Here is a 16,287-nt window from a genome sequence, read left to right as displayed (position 1 = left end):
GGGTGTGCTCCCCGCCCCCAGCCACTTGCCACCAAAAGTACCGTATGAGTGGCACGCCTAATTAAGGCAATCGCCACAAAAGACTCCGCAACCAAGGTAATTTTAGGTAGAGTATTTAGTAAGAACAAAAGGAATCGAGGGCGTTAATTGAGTTATGGGCTCTATTTTACAAGTGGTGGCACGTCTGGCGAATTCCCTCTTTTCACCTACATCGCTCCGTCAGGCGCAACCCCTCGGTTATTCCTCCGCTAGAGAGAAACAAAGACTACAAAGATTTCGGTATAGACAGCAACATCCCAACAGCCCTATCTCTAATCTGCACAAAAACATCTCCGGATTATGGCTTAGTTAAGGAAGCTCTGGATGAAGGACTTGGTGACATCCTTCAACTTGGCCTCGAGCTCCTTGCTGATGGCACCCTCCTTGTCAATGGTGGCGAGGATCTCAGACTCGTTGGTCTTCAGGTGAGTAAGGTAGTCGGCCTCCCACTCCAGAATGCGGTTGACGGGGACGGTATCGAGGTAACCGTTGACACCGGCAAAGATGAGAGGAACCATCTCGTTGACGGCCATGGGCGAGTACTGCTTCTGCTTGAGAAGCTCGGTGAGACGCTCACCACGGGCCAGGACCTGCTTGGTGGCGGCATCCAGATCGGAACCGAACTGGGCGAAAGCAGCAACCTCACGGTATTGGGCCAGGTACAGCTTCAGGGAACCAGCGACCTGCTTCATGGCCTTGAGCTGGGCAGCGGAACCGACACGAGAGACAGAGAGACCGACGTTGATGGCGGGGCGGATACCCTTGTAGAAGAGCTCGGACTCCAGGAAGATCTGGCCGTCGGTAATGGAAATGACGTTGGTAGGAATATAGGCCGAGACATCACCACCCTGGGTCTCAATGATGGGCAGGGCAGTCATGGAACCGCCACCGTGCTTGTCGTTGAGCTTGGCAGCACGCTCGAGCAGACGAGAGTGCAGGTAGAAAACGTCACCGGGGTAAGCCTCACGTCCGGGAGGACGACGGAGGAGCAGGGACATCTGACGGTAAGCAACAGCCTGCTTCGACAGATCGTCGAAGATCACAAGGGAGTGCTTTCCATTCTGAAGGAACCATTCGCCAATCGAAGCACCTTGGTATTGTGCATTAGTATGAGTGTTAAATAGTCAAACAGAAACGTAGGTGCATGTGCGTAGGAGATGTAACAAGCTTACCAGTGAAAGGCGCAATGTACTGAAGCGGAGCAGCTTCGGAGGCAGTTGCGGCGACGACGACGGAGTACTTCATAGCGTCGTTCTCCTCAAGAGTCTTGACGAACTGGGCAACGGTAGAACGCTTCTGGCCGATAGCGACGTAGACACAGTAGAGCTTCTTCTTCTCATCAGCGCCGTCGTTCCAGCGCTTCTGGTTGAGAATGGTGTCCAGGCCGACGGCGGTCTTGCCAGTCTGGCGATCGCCGATAATCAGCTCACGCTGACCACGGCCAATGGGGACCATGGCGTCAATCGACTTCATGCCGGTCTGGACGGGCTCGTGGACGGACTTGCGAGGCAGAATACCGGGGGCCTTGACCTGAGCACGACGTCTTTCCTTGGTGTTGATGGGACCCTTGCCGTCAATTGGGTTGCCGAGAGCGTCGACAACACGACCCAGCATTTCGGGACCGACAGGAACATCCACCTGGCAAATTCATCAGCATTTATAATTCTCATCTTTGTCTTGGTAAAAGGTTCTCACAATCTCGCCGGTACGCTTGACAGTCTCGCCCTCCTTGACAAGACGGTCGGAACCGAACAAAACAACACCGACATGGCCGGCCTCGAGGTTCATGCACATACCCTTGACGCCAGACGCGAACCTTTTGATTGTTTGGTTAGTTTTCATCAGCGTAGCATTTAGGGGTTTAACGATGTCGCTTACTCAACAAGCTCCTCAGCCTGGACGTTGGCCAAACCGTGGACACGGGCGATACCATCACTGTTGAAAACCGGTTAGTATACGTTGTGGCCACTTGCTGTCGTTGTTACCAGTGCCGTGCAGCTGGAGCTGGTCGGGCCTCTCGCGACTCCTTGGTGCACTGGGCTTAATTTCCTCTACATACCCGATAGACAGAACACGGCCGGTCTCAGCGAGGCTAGCCTCCTCCTGAACACCACGAATACGTTGCTCGAGAATAGACGAGACCTCGCTGGAAGAGGCCTTGGCTTCGGCGTAGGTACGGGCCTGGATAGAGGTGATGGCGGGTGCGGCATTTCGCTAGTAGGGAAAAAAACAAATTAGCCGAAGGTCCAGCTCAGTGATCTCGTAGAAGCTCGAAACCCGGCGAAGCAGTTCGAAAAAATGTTTCGCACGAGTATCCCGGTGGTCTAGCGACCCAATTGGGTCCCTGAAGCATTTTTCTGATGAAGTGTGCGGTTTCGGGTCGGATTCGATGGCTTGCTCGGTCGAGTCGGGGGTTGAGGAGGTACTCACGATGGAGACTCGGCTGGCGGCACTGACGGCGCCGACAGCACGCGTCGACTGACGGAGGGCGTTGCGGAACATGCTGATGCAGGTGATTTGGGTATGAAATGCAGAAGAAGCAATTGCAGCAATGTGCAATTGGGGGGAGGGGAGATTGTGAGATGCAGTGCTGCCTTTGCGAGAGAGCGAATGGAGTTTTTCGGGAGGACAGAACAGAGTCTGTGAGGGAGGCTGTGGAGCGCTGTTGGCAAGCCACCCAATCAGGGGAAACTGCGCGGTTTTGCCCGACAAAGCCGCTGCCGCGACAACGATAATCCTCCTCCGGTCTCATTTTACCACTCAACAGATAGCGGAACCACCGCCTGACAATCCTGAGGCAACATTCTTACCACACAGACATCCTTGGCCAAGATCCTGGCCAGCCGACTACAAAGTCATACAAGTCAGGACCCAGCCTGGAAATTGTCCACCATGGAAGTACGCTCGCTTAAGCTGATAGTATTGCTTTCTTTCGGGAAAAAAAAAAGAAAAACATGTAAAGCTTCGATGAAGCTCAAAAACGGCCCCTACTGTTGCTCATTCATCTGGTGTAGCCCACTACGTTCTCTAACGTTAGGCATTCCTCTTTTACACATATATAACCAAGGAATAGAAGCACGAGCCAGATAAACGGCAATTGCACCTGAAAACATAATGAAGTTTAGACGCTACACTGTGATGCTCGTGGCTGCGCCGGCACGGGATTTCTTTTGGTTCCACTGTAATCTTTACTACATACAACAGTCGCTAATTTGAATCTCGTTTCTCGGTGCCTTTTTGCATCGCTATCGCTTTATTAAACACAACACACTCCATACACCACAAACTCTATGGACCATCACACCACACTTTCCATATTACACCACGGTGCTTACAGGTACCTATGTACCTACGCAAAACTTAAGCTACACGTGTGCTACCCACCTAGGTACCTTGCTCACAAGGAAGCAAGGAAGAGTAAGTATAAAATAGAGGGGTCAAGAGCATGAAGATGGTAAGGTGGTAAAGATAGCCATACGCAGAAGGAGGATTGTAGCACTGATTCGTACGGATCGGCGGTTTATTCTATCGCCCTGGCATTTCCGTTAATAGCAGTCAGGTGTCTCAGTCGGCGGAATGGCAAACTTTTACATGATCAATCCATCTGGGTTTAAATAAGGTTTTTCATATTCGCAAATTGACTACTTCTTCTCTGCACGCCGCACATCTCTGCCCATATGTTATGATCCAGAGTGGGAGAGCTGCAATTCCGGGGGATGACCCGCATGGACAGAGTCATGCCGATTCGCTGCGACGAGGGAGCGACTCAGAGCGGAGTGGATGCAATTGGAGACTCGCTTGTGATATTCGATGAAGCTGCACAGAATTGATTGGCAGCGAATGTGCGTTGATTGATTGGCCTTTGTTTCCTATCCTGAAGCTTGTTGAACTTGGCAGGCTCCCATTCACTTTGACCAAACTAACAGATACTGCGAATAATAGTCTCTAGGTAGAGTATCAAGGATGTAGAAGTACGTTACGGTTCGACAGAACATGGGTTCATTTGAGTCCCGGGGGAAGCCGATTGCTTACGCTCGTTTCCAAGCACAATCGTGACATTGTAGTCGCTTACAACCACAATGAGGAAGCAGAGAAAAGAAGATAGGCCAAGGGAAATGTGTTCATCACATTCGCAAGCAGATATAAAGCCGGCAGGGACGCCGGTCGGTCTCTAAGGCCGAGCTCGACTCAGATTGCTGGTCGAGCTGATGCGTAGGTAGCTTAAATACATTATCGCCTGTTCCGTTCCGTTTTCATTGAATCCCTGAAAAAAGCATTCGCCATGACAATCCGTAAAAGAATCCTTCCCCGAGAATTTTTGCTGCGTCTATCGGACAATGCCGTCGAAGCGGGTCTTGAACCAGCGGACAGTCTCGTCGCGCTTGATGCGGTGAGAAGAACCGATGGTAGACTTCATGCGGCGGCGGCGGGTGACGCGCTCACCAGGGCGGGTCATGCAGCAGTAGAAGTCCATGCCGTAGATACCAATGGAGGGGTCGTACTTGATGCCGAGATCAATGTGCTCGGAGATACCGAATCCAAAGTTGCCAGTCTCGGAGAAGTTGCGCTTGCGGAGCTCGTATTCCTTGACCTTGAGGCCACGCTCGAGAATCTCCTCGGCCTTGGGGCCACGGACGGTGACGTGGACCGAGATCTTTTCGTTACGGCGGATACCAAAGGTACGGACGGTGTAGCGGGCCTTGCCTGTAGTTCGCGAGGTTAGACTCAATTTCACTCTTGCGCCGCGCGCGCGGGAGACGGGATTGGAATCGTACTGTAGACAGGAGTCTGACCAGACAACTGCTCGAGCACCTTGGCGGCACGGGTCAGTCTGTCACCAGACTCGCCGACGCAAATGTTCAGAACAAGCTTCTGAATCTTGAGCTCCCGCATGGGGTTGCCAGTCTTCTCGGACGCCATTGCTGCGGTATTTGGGGGGATTGTCGACGGGTTGTTGAGTGTGTTTTGTCGTGAGGTTGAAAGTGGGCGTGGAGAAGGCCAAAAGATTTTGTGAGGCCAGGAAAATTCGAGGGTTTGTCTGCCCTCATCTGTGGCCGAGAAATGTGGGGGTGCGCTATGCCTAAATCGGCTGGACGGGTACAAGGTACATGCCGGATGTATCGTTTTTGCAGCCTCTCCAATCAGGCTCCGCAAATTCTGGACCATACCTAAACTTCAGAAGCTTGAAAGTGTTGAAGTTTGCCCGCGGTCGCGTATCAGCTCCGCGAAATATACCAATTTTTTGACACTCTTGAGACGCTGCATTTGCAAGCTCTCGCCAAACTCCTTCAAGATGTCGAACAAGCAAGGCAAGATGGTATGTCGAGACCTCCCCCCACCTCTCCACCGCTCGTGAGCAGCTGCTAACTTCACGTCTGCCTAGGCCGGTTATGTACGTTCTCTTCCCAGCAGGCGCAACGTGATTCTGCTGCGTGACCCGATGACCAGAGGCCGTGTACGAGGACGAAGCTAATATCAGAGCTTAGATTAACTGGCGCATGCGGGTGACCTTGAACGACGGCCGAGCAATGACGGGTCAGATGCTCGCTTTCGACAAGGTATTTGCAGGCACATTGGAACTCTGGTGGTCCCTCTACTAACTTTTTCTGCAGCACATGAACCTTGTTCTCGCAGATACAGAAGAGTTCCGACGCGTAAAGCGACGCCAAGATAGATCCGCGCCTGGCGCCGGCGGCAGCCTCGTCGAGTCCGAAGAGAAGCGCACACTCGGTCTCACCATTGTCCGCGGCGCCTACATTGTGTCGCTTTCCGTCGAATCCCCTCCTCCCGCAGACCCCAGCGCAAGACTAGGAAAGAGCGCACCCGGCGGCATCGCCTCGGCTCTGAGCGCCGGTCCTGGTGTTGCCAAGCCCGCCGGCAGAGGCGCGCCCGCTCCCTCCCTCGCTGTAAGAAATCAGCCGCATTCCCAGACCGCAAATCGAGTCGCCGTTGCTAACTTTCTGCAGGGTCCCGCCCTCGGTATGGGTGGCGGTGCTCCTCCAGGTCTTCCTGGATTTCCTGGCCCTCCTGGGTTTGCTGGTCGCGGCGGTACGTATTCGAAGCGCCTACACGCTGTTTACCGCATGTCTAACAACTACGCAGGGCCCTCTCCGTTCCCCGGTGGATTTCCCCCGCCTGCCGGTTTCCCGGGCGCCCCTCCTGGTGGCTTCCCTCCTCATGGCTTCCAGCCTCCTCCCGGTGGCGCCCCTCCTGGCTTCAACCCCGGTCCGCGACGATAGGAAATATAATTGCATGGGCACAAGGCAGGATCAGAGGTCCGCGATTGGATTTATGATACCTTTACTACGAGCAACATGGTTACGCTGTAGATCAGGAGACATGGGTCTGGGAGTTTTATGAGATTTCAATATGGTGTCAGGGGTAAAATACACTTTGTTTCTTTTCACGTCATGGTGCTCGACTCCATACGTTCCTGGTATTATTTCCTCCGAGTGAGCACGTTCTATGGCTCGTCTTCCCATTCTGGTTCACGGTATGAATGATGCGATTAAAGATATCGTGGGTTTGAATTCTATATAACTAAGCTACTGAGACAGGACAAGTTGTATGATGTCGGTGCGGTCTACCAAACCACGGGAAGTTCTGATATGTGACATTTTCAAATTCCAGTCGCGTGGCTAAACACCTTGGCTGCAAGCTGGCTGAGCAGCCTTGTTCGGTCGTCCTGCGGAAGGTCCTGAAACACGGCAAAGACGCTCTTCCCCTTTGCATCCCGCACCGCGCCGAGTCGGTTGCCCGCCACGGCGCCGGCCACCAAACCAGGCACGTTGGCGACAATGAATCCCAGCGCGCCGCCGCTGACGCCTCCCACGATGCTCCAAAACTTGTTCGTGGGGCGGTTCGACCCGTCCTCGGCCATGCCCTGCTCGCGCATCATCTCCTCAAACACGTCGCGGAACTGGGCATTCTCCGTTCTCTCGCGCTCGCCGCCGCCGTTGCCCTTGGTGAAGAAGTTCCACGCCCACGAGTACGGGCCGGTGCCGGCCGAGTAGCCGGGCGGGGCGTCGTCGTCGGCCTCGGCAAAGGGATCGCTCGACGGCGCGCGGTTGAAGATTTTGCGCTGCGCATCGTACTCGCGCCGGCGCAAAGGGTCCGACAGCGTGTAGTAGGCGTCGTTGACGAGCTGGAACTTGCGCGTGCGCTCGGCCCGGTCCGGCGAGCCGTCGGGGACGCGATCGGGGTGCGTCTTGAGCGCGGCTCTGAAGCGGATTCGCGTCAGCAGCTGATCTTGGTCTTGGAGTGGTGCTCGTGGGGGCCGGGAGGGAGGGGGGGCTTACCTTTTATATGCGTCTCGGATTCGATCCAGTGGTGCATTTTCGGGGACTTCTAGAATCGCATCTGGATAGTCTCGTGTCAGTCTTGCGGACTGTGGCGCGCGGGACGACCACTACACTTACAATAATCGGGGGGCGGAGTCGTCATTTTGGCAAGTATAGGTCGTGATTTCTAGTCTCGTGTGCGATGTGATAGAGAGAAATTGCGCTGGTCGTTGATTTCCAAGAGTTCTTTGTGACTTGAAGGGAAGGGTGTTTGGTGGACGTCACTGTGGCGCAAGCTGTGACGGCATGTGGCTAGTATCTAGCCGCAGGCTGCCTAGTGCTGCCCAGCACGTCTAAGTGGTTACGGTGAATGAAGGATGAAACTATGAAAGGCTGCTACGTCCGAGGTAAGTTTAACTCTAGTATGCCCCTTTTGTCGCTTTTCATGCCTTCATCTCTTGTTGTTCCTGTCATTCTATCCGTACCATTTATCACACTTTTGAGGCTGGATTATTGTGGAAGCAGGACCCAAGCAATGAAGGCTCAACGCGACATCCAGCTTACATACCTGTCAGCATTATAAAGTCTACCAGTAAAAACAAGAAGAATACCATAACGAAGCTGTGCCAAACAGAACCCCCGAAAATCAAAGGCCCGCACACGCACGAGGATGCAAGTTGAAGCTCCTTGCGCGGTCTTGCTACCCTGTATCACAATGGATGACTAAGCAGGATGTGGGCTAACACCCACCCATAAAAATCTTCTGGGCGCGTCGAAACTGCGTTTCCTTTTCTTCTTTTTCTCTTCGTGCGGCTGGCATAACATGAAAATATTCTCCGTGTTGCTCGAATCCCATTCCATGGATAAATTGAGCGTCAGTTATGCCCCAGAGAAAATATAATTGCAGCCCGCCACTCTACCAAACTGGTGTCTTGTGCTATTCCACAGATGTCGCGGTAGAGAGGCAGGACATATCTAAACCCCCGTCCTCTTTCATTCCGTCGTGATAAGCCCCGGATGAAGGACTTTACCCATTATACCGTCACGATGCACTACGGACAAGTCATGGCCATACATGTGTAATTTTGGACCAACTCGTAGCAACCGCTCTCGCGACAGGCTAGCCCCGTCACATGCACGCATCATGTAATATTTCCATAACGCCGTTAGCTGGCAGACAGTCGGTTCTCGAACAATCGAAAAAGCCTGCACAAAACTTCACTCGTCGTCCCCAGCCTTCTGCAGGTTGCCCATTTCCCGTTTGGCGCCAGGCTCGCCGATCAGCTTGACCCTGTCCAAGCGAACAGCCTCTGCCTCCCCATCGCCCTGTTGCACGTATATAATGACGGTCGAGGTCTTTTGGAACTTGACAAAGCGCAAGGGGATGTTGACAGTACCTTGGTCATTCCAGTCGCTGGGGCTGAGGTTGATGACCTGAGTCGGTTCAGTGTCGTCGGCTTCGGCGAAGTCCATGTTCTGAGGGCGGTTGATAAACAGGTGAACAACGTGGGGTCTCGAAACCTCACCCTCATCATCGGCCGAGGGCAATGAGGTCAACTGCGCACAATATCAGTACAACGGCTCTAGCCATGGGCTGCTGGGGGTGACTCCTCACCTGGATTGTATGCAGCTTAATGGTAGATTGAAAGGGGATATAGAGAAGTAGTTGGTCATCCGAACCGCTCTGCACCCAGTCCTTGGTGTCTGCGCTGGCCGTGTCTTTGCCTTTTTGAAGGGTGCTGGGCTCGTGAGTATCAAACAGAGTGCGGACAGTGCCGGCCTCGTCATCGGCATTCAGGACCTCGCAGTCTCTGATTTCAACCTGATCCGTGACGTCGTTGTACCCACGAGGCAGCGGTGCTCCCCTCCAGCCAGACGTGGCAGCGTTGCCAGACGATTCCTCGAGCGCTATGCTCTCCTCGGCAATCTTTTCAGCAAATTTTCTCAGCTCAAGGGGGTTTGTGCCGAGGGTCCTATCCTTGAGCCTGCCGTCGCGGAAGATGAGGAAGCCGGGGGGCTTGGTGACGCCGTGGCTCTGGACGAGCTCGCCATTTTCTTCAAAGTCGATCTTGACAAACGAGATCTTGCCGGCGCGCGAAAGAGAGTTGGAGAGGGATTCGTATATTTTGGAGAATTGCATGCTGCTAACGGACGACTTGGAAAATACTAGAGACGGCAGACGGCACGGTTAGCATTGGCAAAATTACGTTGGTGGTGGTCGCTGGCCAGCGCGGTACACAACCAAGAGCGGTTCTGGCGGGGTGACAGCGGCGGGCGGCTTACTGTTGGCGATGACGATCGGGGTCGACTGCAATACTGTGCCGAGCTGCTCCGAAGAGCTGATAGATATCGTTTTGCTCATTGTGAGGGCCTTGTGAGAGTGCAGGCAGAGTGTATGATGATTAGGGAGGATGGTGGCGGGGTGATGGCGTTGAAAGAGGTGCCTGGGAGAAGAGGCAGCTAGCGACGTTAGTTTTGTTGGAGCCGTTCCTGGCTTGCCTCATGCAAAGGAAATCGCAGCGTCCGAAATTACAACACCCCTAACTCCAACCTCGCAGGTCTACTTGCAAATCCGTTTCTGCAAGCTAACTTCAACCTGTCCGGTCACGCCGCCTCGGGTGCCTGTACCTTCGTTTTCTCGCTGCGCGGAAGCACCATTTGTGAAGCTCCACACGACAAAAATGTAAGCTCAAAGTGCCACGGCGGCCAGCCTACGGAACCTGGCCTTTACTAATTAATGGGGAGCACTCTCGTCTTACTCTGTGACAGTCGATCGCCTTAGCACCTGCACGATTCTCTGCTGCTTGCTGAGGACGGTGCATGATGCAAAGAAGGAACGGGCTGACCAGGCGTCTCCAGATCTCTACAGCAGAGCCACATCAGTGCAGACGACCCGGGGAATGGGAGGACTGCTTTGCCCCAGACTGCATTCGTAGTTATGTCATCCGATTGTTTTTTTGAGTATATGTACGATGCACTCCAGAACGGGTTTGCGACTTGTTCTTTGGATCGCGACTTGCAAAAGGTCAACGACGGCAAGCAGGACAGTATCAGGTGGTAGCTAGTGAACCAACTCTAGCGAGGCCACAGCGCTCGCCGTAGCGATTGCATCGCCGCCCAACGCATCAACAGCAGCAGCACAGCAACCGCAACCTTGAGTAGAGAGCAGTCTGTTTGTCGACAATACCCATGACCCGTATCGAATACTCTTGTATCTTTTGTATCTTTGGAAGAGTCACTGGCAAAGTAAATATGAAAATAATTTTACAAATTGGCTGGATGTCAAATCAACTCAAATCTTACTGGATCGTCCGACTTGGCACCGACAACGGTCCTCGGATAGGAAGCCGAAATGTGCAAACTTGAGCATGAGGAGCTCCGAAGATCTATCGATTACAAAACAAAAGCATGACTTCGAAGTCGACGGCTTTTCACTAAACCGAAGTAGCCTACCGCTGCCCTGGAAAGTCCTTGCAAGTGGTTCATTCGTGTTCCGTTAGCCACGGGCGCGTAGTCGGGACACCTCATTCAGCAAAGATTGGCTGCCCAAGACGTTGGTGATGACGGCGCGGGTTCGTTTCAGCGAACATGGGCTTCCTGGTTTGGCCTGATGGTGGCAAGGCGGCGATCATCACCGTGATCACAACTTGTGCGACTTGAGACGCCAGAAGTTAGCAAACAAAGTAGTTATATGGTATGAATGACGTCCATTATCTGGATGACTTCCCTCAGGAGACCTCAAATAGCCTAGAGTCCCTGTGTTAGAGCCCATCTCGATTCAACATGCCCTCTTGCCCGTCCCACCTCCATTCAACTGTTGAAAGAGCCTGTATTGCCGAACGCCTGTTGAATTCCAACGATTACGAAGTCCACCATTCTCGCCCCGGTCCTGGCGGCTGCTTGCTTATTACGCAGGCAGTCGTCACGCCAGATGCCAGGTAAGATAGAATCGTGCCCTGTTCGCCAATGGCCAGGGCGATGCGTACAGCGCCAACGACATCACCAACACAATCTCGCTGACCACAAACTCACTCCCTGTGAGCTACACGCTTCAACGTCAGCGATACCTTCTCGCGGAGCAACAGCTCCACGGGATTCCAGAATGGGCTGGATGATTTTAACTGACAACGGCCAACGCGGCAACGGCATCGCCTATCTCCTCGCAAACGCCAACTACAGTCGTGTCTGGTATGCACAGGCCAACGCGTCCAAAATTGAGCCAGGCAAGGCCGCATCGTGGATGTCCTTTACGTATGCTCTGCCCGGCTGCCAGGTCGCGAATGAGAAATGATTCAGGCCGGAATTGCACCCGTGGTACAAGACGAGCTGCCAGACGGGCAAGGACGGGCAGTGCAGATCGACGCGCCCGGCGCGCCATTGTCAGCTTTGCCATCAGAACAGCCAATGACGAGGACTGCGCCGCCTGGGCCAAGCTGCATCAACGCACGGCGCTGGCATTTTGGCGCGGTCGCTGTCGCTGCCGCCGCAGCGATATGGCTCTCGGGTTAAACTGGGTGTAATAGTTTTGCATCTTACTTTGCCATTATAGATGTCAGTTGGCATTGAGCCATCCCCCGATGTACTTTCTATAGAGCGAATTGAACCATTACCTATTTCTGAACAACATGGTTGCTTCTAATGTAGTCACTCGTCATATGATGTACTAATTCCATAAATAAAAGTAAAAAATAAATAAATGAACTTGTATGAATTAGTAGTACTAATATTAGACACAAGGGAAAAACCATAGTTAGTTAGCCTTTGTCAACCGTCGTGCCACTGCGGCTGAGCCACTAGTACCTTAAATAAGCCTAGCCGCAGGTATGTACAGAACAGAACCTCGCAGCCTTTCTTCCAACGGCCCGGCCCTCGCTCCCGCTCACACTTTGGGGCCACCAGGACACAACTGAGCCTTTGCCCAAATTCCAGCCCCTTTTCAGACATTGAGGCCATCACTGGCAATGGATCCGTACTACAGTAGTGAAGAAGACCGTAGGGTTCCGCCCCCGCGCCGCAGGTCCTACCGTGCTGAGCCAGTATGCGATTCGTTGCCATCTCCTCGTAAAAAAAATACTAATCGACGCTTTTAGAGACGAAGCAGCTACTACGGAGGAGAGCCAAGTAGGCAAAATGTACCGCTGCCGTCTAGATACAATGTCTATCCTCGTCCCCAGCGTCGGAGCTCACGTCCACGCCAGCATCGCCCTGCCGTTGCCCATCATCGCTATATGCCCATGCAAGAGGAACGCCTGGCCCAGGCTATTCCAATCATAGGGAACCCAGAGTCGCGCACTGCTGTTTTCACCGGACAAGTCCCTCTATATGCCTCTAGGTACCGGGCGAGCCCCTCGCCGCCTGGCATCCAGCCACCCCGCCCAATATTCATGGAGCGTGCAAGCAGAGAGGACCGAATCCGCCCAGAAAAAGAAAGGGAGCGTCAAGAAGAGGAAACGCGATACGCGTTTGGACCTCCAGAGTCGGACGGAAGCGAAGTCGATATTCGTGCCCATACCCGCGCCCGCCGGTCTCCCAGTCCTCCGATCCGTGTCAGAGAAAGAACTCGCTCGTATAGCAGATCACCATCGGCGCGGGTCATCTACCCCGTCGCGTATGATGTTATAGACTGGGAAAACTACGAAGACTTTAGCTTTGACTGCGATAAGTCTGAGGCGTTGAAGAATAGCGACTCATTGAGTTTTGATACCTCGTCCGCAGACCCAGACACCGCGCCGGTGGGCGCGAACCAATTGACAGACGACGCAAAAGTCAAGCAAATTTTTTACTCCCGCTACACAGGCGATGCAGAGACGGGAGGGAATCACACAGCGCAGCTCATCGAGATCCACAATGGAAGTGGTGAACTCTTCAAGTGGCTGTATGTTGGCTGAAACTCGTCTTGGTGATGCGACTGACGTAACTGACGTGCCTACAGGCATATTCAGCAGGAAGTGATGAGCTTTGACGAATTTTGGGTGAGCGAAAATATCAGCTACATTGCACAATAATCCGCTGACACCTCTCAGAATGAAACCACCCGCCGAGTCCATGTGTCAGACACTGAGAGGCGAGCCATGAATCGACTTCGTGCTGATGTGACCCGACTCTGTATCAAAACACGGTCCAATCCGAAAGGTGTCAATGTAGGATACCTCGAGCCACAGTTTTTGCAGACCCCACTAGAGCAGGCCAAAAAGAAAACCGAACTGGATCGAGAAGAGCCCATATCTACCATGGTCCGATGGTTTTGCATGCCGTTCTTTATACTGAAGCAGTATTCTGGACTCTTGGCAGGCTCGAGTCTGGCTTCATTTCCTTCTCAGACCTTGCTACAATCCCAGTACTCTAGAACCACACAGCAGAGGGACATGGGACAAGCAGTCTGCGAACTGGGAATTGCAAACAAGGGAGAATGCTTTCACATCGAGCAGTTGTGGTGCTTGGTGGTTGGAGATGGTGAGCGCTGGTTTGTCTCCTCCATGCTTCAGTGTTGCTAATCATCATGGCTAGGTCTGCTTGTAACATGTGGTAGCATGCCGCGATCGAAACTCGAGGGTGATGTTATCAAACTTACTTCTGAGCCATCTCGTGGCCTATCAGGCGCCGCAGCTCCAGGGCGAATTCTCGTCAAGTACGGAAACTCCTTGACCTGGAACTTCAGCCCGGAACAGTGCCCTACGTGGTTTGTAAGTAGGACGCCGTCACTTCCCATGCCCTCTCTAACTAGATTAGGATTTCATTACCCAATTTTCCGCCTTTTGGCCAATGGTGCTGGAGTTTAAAAAAGAAGAAACTATCTTGACCGCCCGAGATTGGCCCAAGCTTCTCAAATTCCTGAGTGTCAAGCGAAACAGGAATGTGGTATTGACGTTGAATATTGAGTGAGTGCAAATTGCCCGTCTCCTATCAAACTTATACTGCTCGAACCCATCTTCTTGCGCGAGCTTATTTCGCTTCTTCAACTAGTCTAACAGAATACAGTCGCAATGTATCTGCTGCCTCTCGGGCTCTTCCGACGCCCGAGGAGCAGGCGGCCGCGGCGAAGGCAAGCACCAATACAAGCGACACGCCGCTGCACACCTTGGCCCTCATTATACAGAGCAGCGAAAAGGGAGACAAGCCACCGGTTGCTTCTGAGCTGAAGCTGCAGCTCGATGCTGCCGACAAATTCTTGATGGAACAGCCAGCCTACGCCACTCAAGCCGCTTATACCGACTGTACAGACATCTCGCATGGCGCCGCGTTGGAGAAGCTGAAGTTGGAAGGTGCTGAAGTAGAGGGCGAGAAGAATGATATCCGGAAGCGGGAGTATGAGGACGGCATCGAGTTGTTCAGCATTGCAGAGTCTCTGTTCCAGGTATTCCTCCCGCTGACCTGCGATGGGCCCACGACAGGCAAGTTCTGGGGCGCTGTACTGGACTTGGCCTGCGGTACTAGAAGCGTACGAGGTAAGACGCCTGAAGTGGCGATCTCTCGACGCAGAGTGCGTGATTTACGGATGAACCAGGAAGCTGTCCTGAGATCGCTGCGTGTAATGTATCCCAAGCTGAGAGCTTTCCAAGCCATCATGTCGCATGTGCCGAATGAGTATCGCCTTAAATTAGAGGCGCCGCGTCAGTTTGTCACAGCCTGGCTGCACGTCATCAGCGGCCTGGTTCTGTGTCGCGCTGGAGACAGCTCGTGGGAGTCCCACCTTTCCATTGCCCAGAGAAGGCTCTTGAGCGACGGCATGGATAGGATGATCCAGGGTCTTCCCGCACATGATTTGCTTGACAGCGTCGTTTTGCAGCCTTTTGAGATTGCTTCTCTGGCTGTGCTCAAGCTGATGCAGGACCGCGCATCACAACCGGATGACATCAATGAGACGTACTCACAGTACCTGGCATCTTTGGTAGGATACAACATGTTCAATGTCGAAGCACACCAGTGGCTAATATGTCGCAGGACAATGATATTACTACAAAGCCTTCGGATAGATCATACCAGCATCGAATTGATCTTGTTAGACGAGAGCTCTCAGCCGTTCGAAGAACGGTCACTCGTCAGCGACAGATTATCGCCACTATGAGGCAAACCATGTATCCAAATGCAATGACAGATTTCTTTCGAGGTGGGGACGAGGATGTGTATATGCATCGGGGACGGTACGGCAACCATCCTAGAGGCACACGCGAATACTACACGGACGTCCGAAGAGAAGAGGACCCTGCCAGCTTTGATTACACGTTGAAAGTTTCTCCTACGGACAAGAATGGCTTTCGAGGCCTCCTTCTGACGGAAAACTCGAAACAGCTCGACCAGCGCGACTTTGAGTTTCGACGATACGTGGAGTACGTCGATGACCTGGAACGGACCATTGCCTTTAAAATGAACTGGACCAAGGATCGACAGGAGAATGCCGTGTACGCCTTCACCATTGTGACGATTATTTTCCTGCCGCTGAGCGCGGTGGCGAGCATCTTTGGCATGAACACGTCCGACGTTCGCGACATGGACTTTAGCCAGTGGCTGTTTTGGGTCGTGGCGCTGCCCGTCACCATCCTGGTGATTGTGGTTGGGCTCTGGTGGATGAATGAGCTGGGCAGCGTGATGCGGTGGCTCACCGGGCAGCAGCCGAGTGCCGCCGCCGCGGGTAGCACGGGATACGGAGGTGTGACGGCCGAGCAGGCCGAGTTTCGGTACTACTCGGATGTGGAGGACGACAAGCCGCGGCGGTACAGCGCGAGACGGACCTTGACGGAGAGCCCGTTGGGATACAACAGTAGGCGACGGGAATTGCGACAACGGCGAGTGTGAGCGTAAATTGTGTGGTGATTGGTTTTCGTTCTTTCTTCACATACACATAGTATGTAGACAAAATACAAACGAACATGTGGAAGCGAATTGTGTGGGTAGTACGTTTTCGTTCTTTCTTCACATAGTATATAGACAAAATACAAATAAATTTGTGTGAACGAATTGTGTAGGTAAT

General features: G+C 53.1%; 8 protein-coding genes across 8 annotated transcripts; 4 read left to right on the top strand and 4 right to left on the bottom strand.

The window, feature by feature from the left end:
* Positions 1-344: 344 nt before the first annotated feature.
* On the bottom strand, positions 345-2,541 carry CCM_06172 (ATP synthase alpha chain; the record flags this gene model as incomplete). The annotated part of the gene is made up of 5 exons (XM_006671313.1): positions 345-1,129; positions 1,212-1,677; positions 1,735-1,916; positions 2,013-2,253; positions 2,470-2,541. The coding sequence occupies 5 exons, from the start codon at positions 2,539-2,541 to the stop codon at positions 345-347; spliced, it is 1,746 nt and encodes a 581-aa protein (XP_006671376.1).
* A 1,825-nt stretch (positions 2,542-4,366) lies between these two features.
* Positions 4,367-4,959, bottom strand: CCM_06171 (60S ribosomal protein L11; the record flags this gene model as incomplete). Its single annotated transcript, XM_006671312.1, has 2 exons — positions 4,367-4,743; positions 4,815-4,959. The coding sequence occupies 2 exons, from the start codon at positions 4,957-4,959 to the stop codon at positions 4,367-4,369; spliced, it is 522 nt and encodes a 173-aa protein (XP_006671375.1).
* Positions 4,960-5,332: 373 nt separating this feature from the next.
* CCM_06170 (small nuclear ribonucleoprotein SmB, putative) lies at positions 5,333-6,278 on the top strand (the record flags this gene model as incomplete). Its single annotated transcript, XM_006671311.1, has 4 exons — positions 5,333-5,356; positions 5,423-5,431; positions 5,652-6,087; positions 6,142-6,278. 4 exons carry the CDS (start codon positions 5,333-5,335, stop codon positions 6,276-6,278), a joined length of 606 nt encoding a protein of 201 aa, XP_006671374.1.
* A 380-nt stretch (positions 6,279-6,658) lies between these two features.
* On the bottom strand, positions 6,659-7,482 carry CCM_06169 (DnaJ chaperone (Caj1); the record flags this gene model as incomplete). The annotated part of the gene is made up of 3 exons (XM_006671310.1): positions 6,659-7,259; positions 7,338-7,398; positions 7,458-7,482. The coding sequence occupies 3 exons, from the start codon at positions 7,480-7,482 to the stop codon at positions 6,659-6,661; spliced, it is 687 nt and encodes a 228-aa protein (XP_006671373.1).
* A 222-nt stretch (positions 7,483-7,704) lies between these two features.
* On the top strand, positions 7,705-7,902 carry CCM_06168 (uncharacterized protein; the record flags this gene model as incomplete). Its single annotated transcript, XM_006671309.1, has 1 exon — positions 7,705-7,902. The coding sequence occupies one exon, from the start codon at positions 7,705-7,707 to the stop codon at positions 7,900-7,902; it is 198 nt and encodes a 65-aa protein (XP_006671372.1).
* Positions 7,903-8,537: 635 nt separating this feature from the next.
* CCM_06167 (thioredoxin, putative) lies at positions 8,538-9,681 on the bottom strand (the record flags this gene model as incomplete). The annotated part of the gene is made up of 3 exons (XM_006671308.1): positions 8,538-8,876; positions 8,935-9,460; positions 9,527-9,681. 3 exons carry the CDS (start codon positions 9,679-9,681, stop codon positions 8,538-8,540), a joined length of 1,020 nt encoding a protein of 339 aa, XP_006671371.1.
* A 140-nt stretch (positions 9,682-9,821) lies between these two features.
* Positions 9,822-10,380, top strand: CCM_06166 (uncharacterized protein; the record flags this gene model as incomplete). Its single annotated transcript, XM_006671307.1, has 4 exons — positions 9,822-9,840; positions 9,878-10,002; positions 10,102-10,135; positions 10,208-10,380. 4 exons carry the CDS (start codon positions 9,822-9,824, stop codon positions 10,378-10,380), a joined length of 351 nt encoding a protein of 116 aa, XP_006671370.1.
* A 2,167-nt stretch (positions 10,381-12,547) lies between these two features.
* CCM_06165 (Mg2+ transporter protein, CorA-like protein) lies at positions 12,548-16,112 on the top strand (the record flags this gene model as incomplete). The annotated part of the gene is made up of 6 exons (XM_006671306.1): positions 12,548-13,194; positions 13,252-13,291; positions 13,343-13,782; positions 13,849-13,998; positions 14,298-15,207; positions 15,261-16,112. The coding sequence occupies 6 exons, from the start codon at positions 12,548-12,550 to the stop codon at positions 16,110-16,112; spliced, it is 3,039 nt and encodes a 1,012-aa protein (XP_006671369.1).
* Positions 16,113-16,287: the final 175 nt, after the last annotated feature.

Source organism: Cordyceps militaris (assembly GCF_000225605.1).
Source record: "Cordyceps militaris CM01 unplaced genomic scaffold CCM_S00004, whole genome shotgun sequence".
Lineage (NCBI taxonomy): Eukaryota > Fungi > Ascomycota > Sordariomycetes > Hypocreales > Cordycipitaceae > Cordyceps > Cordyceps militaris.
The sequence above is the reverse complement of the archived record's forward strand: the minus strand, read 5'-3'. Positions and strand labels throughout refer to the sequence as shown.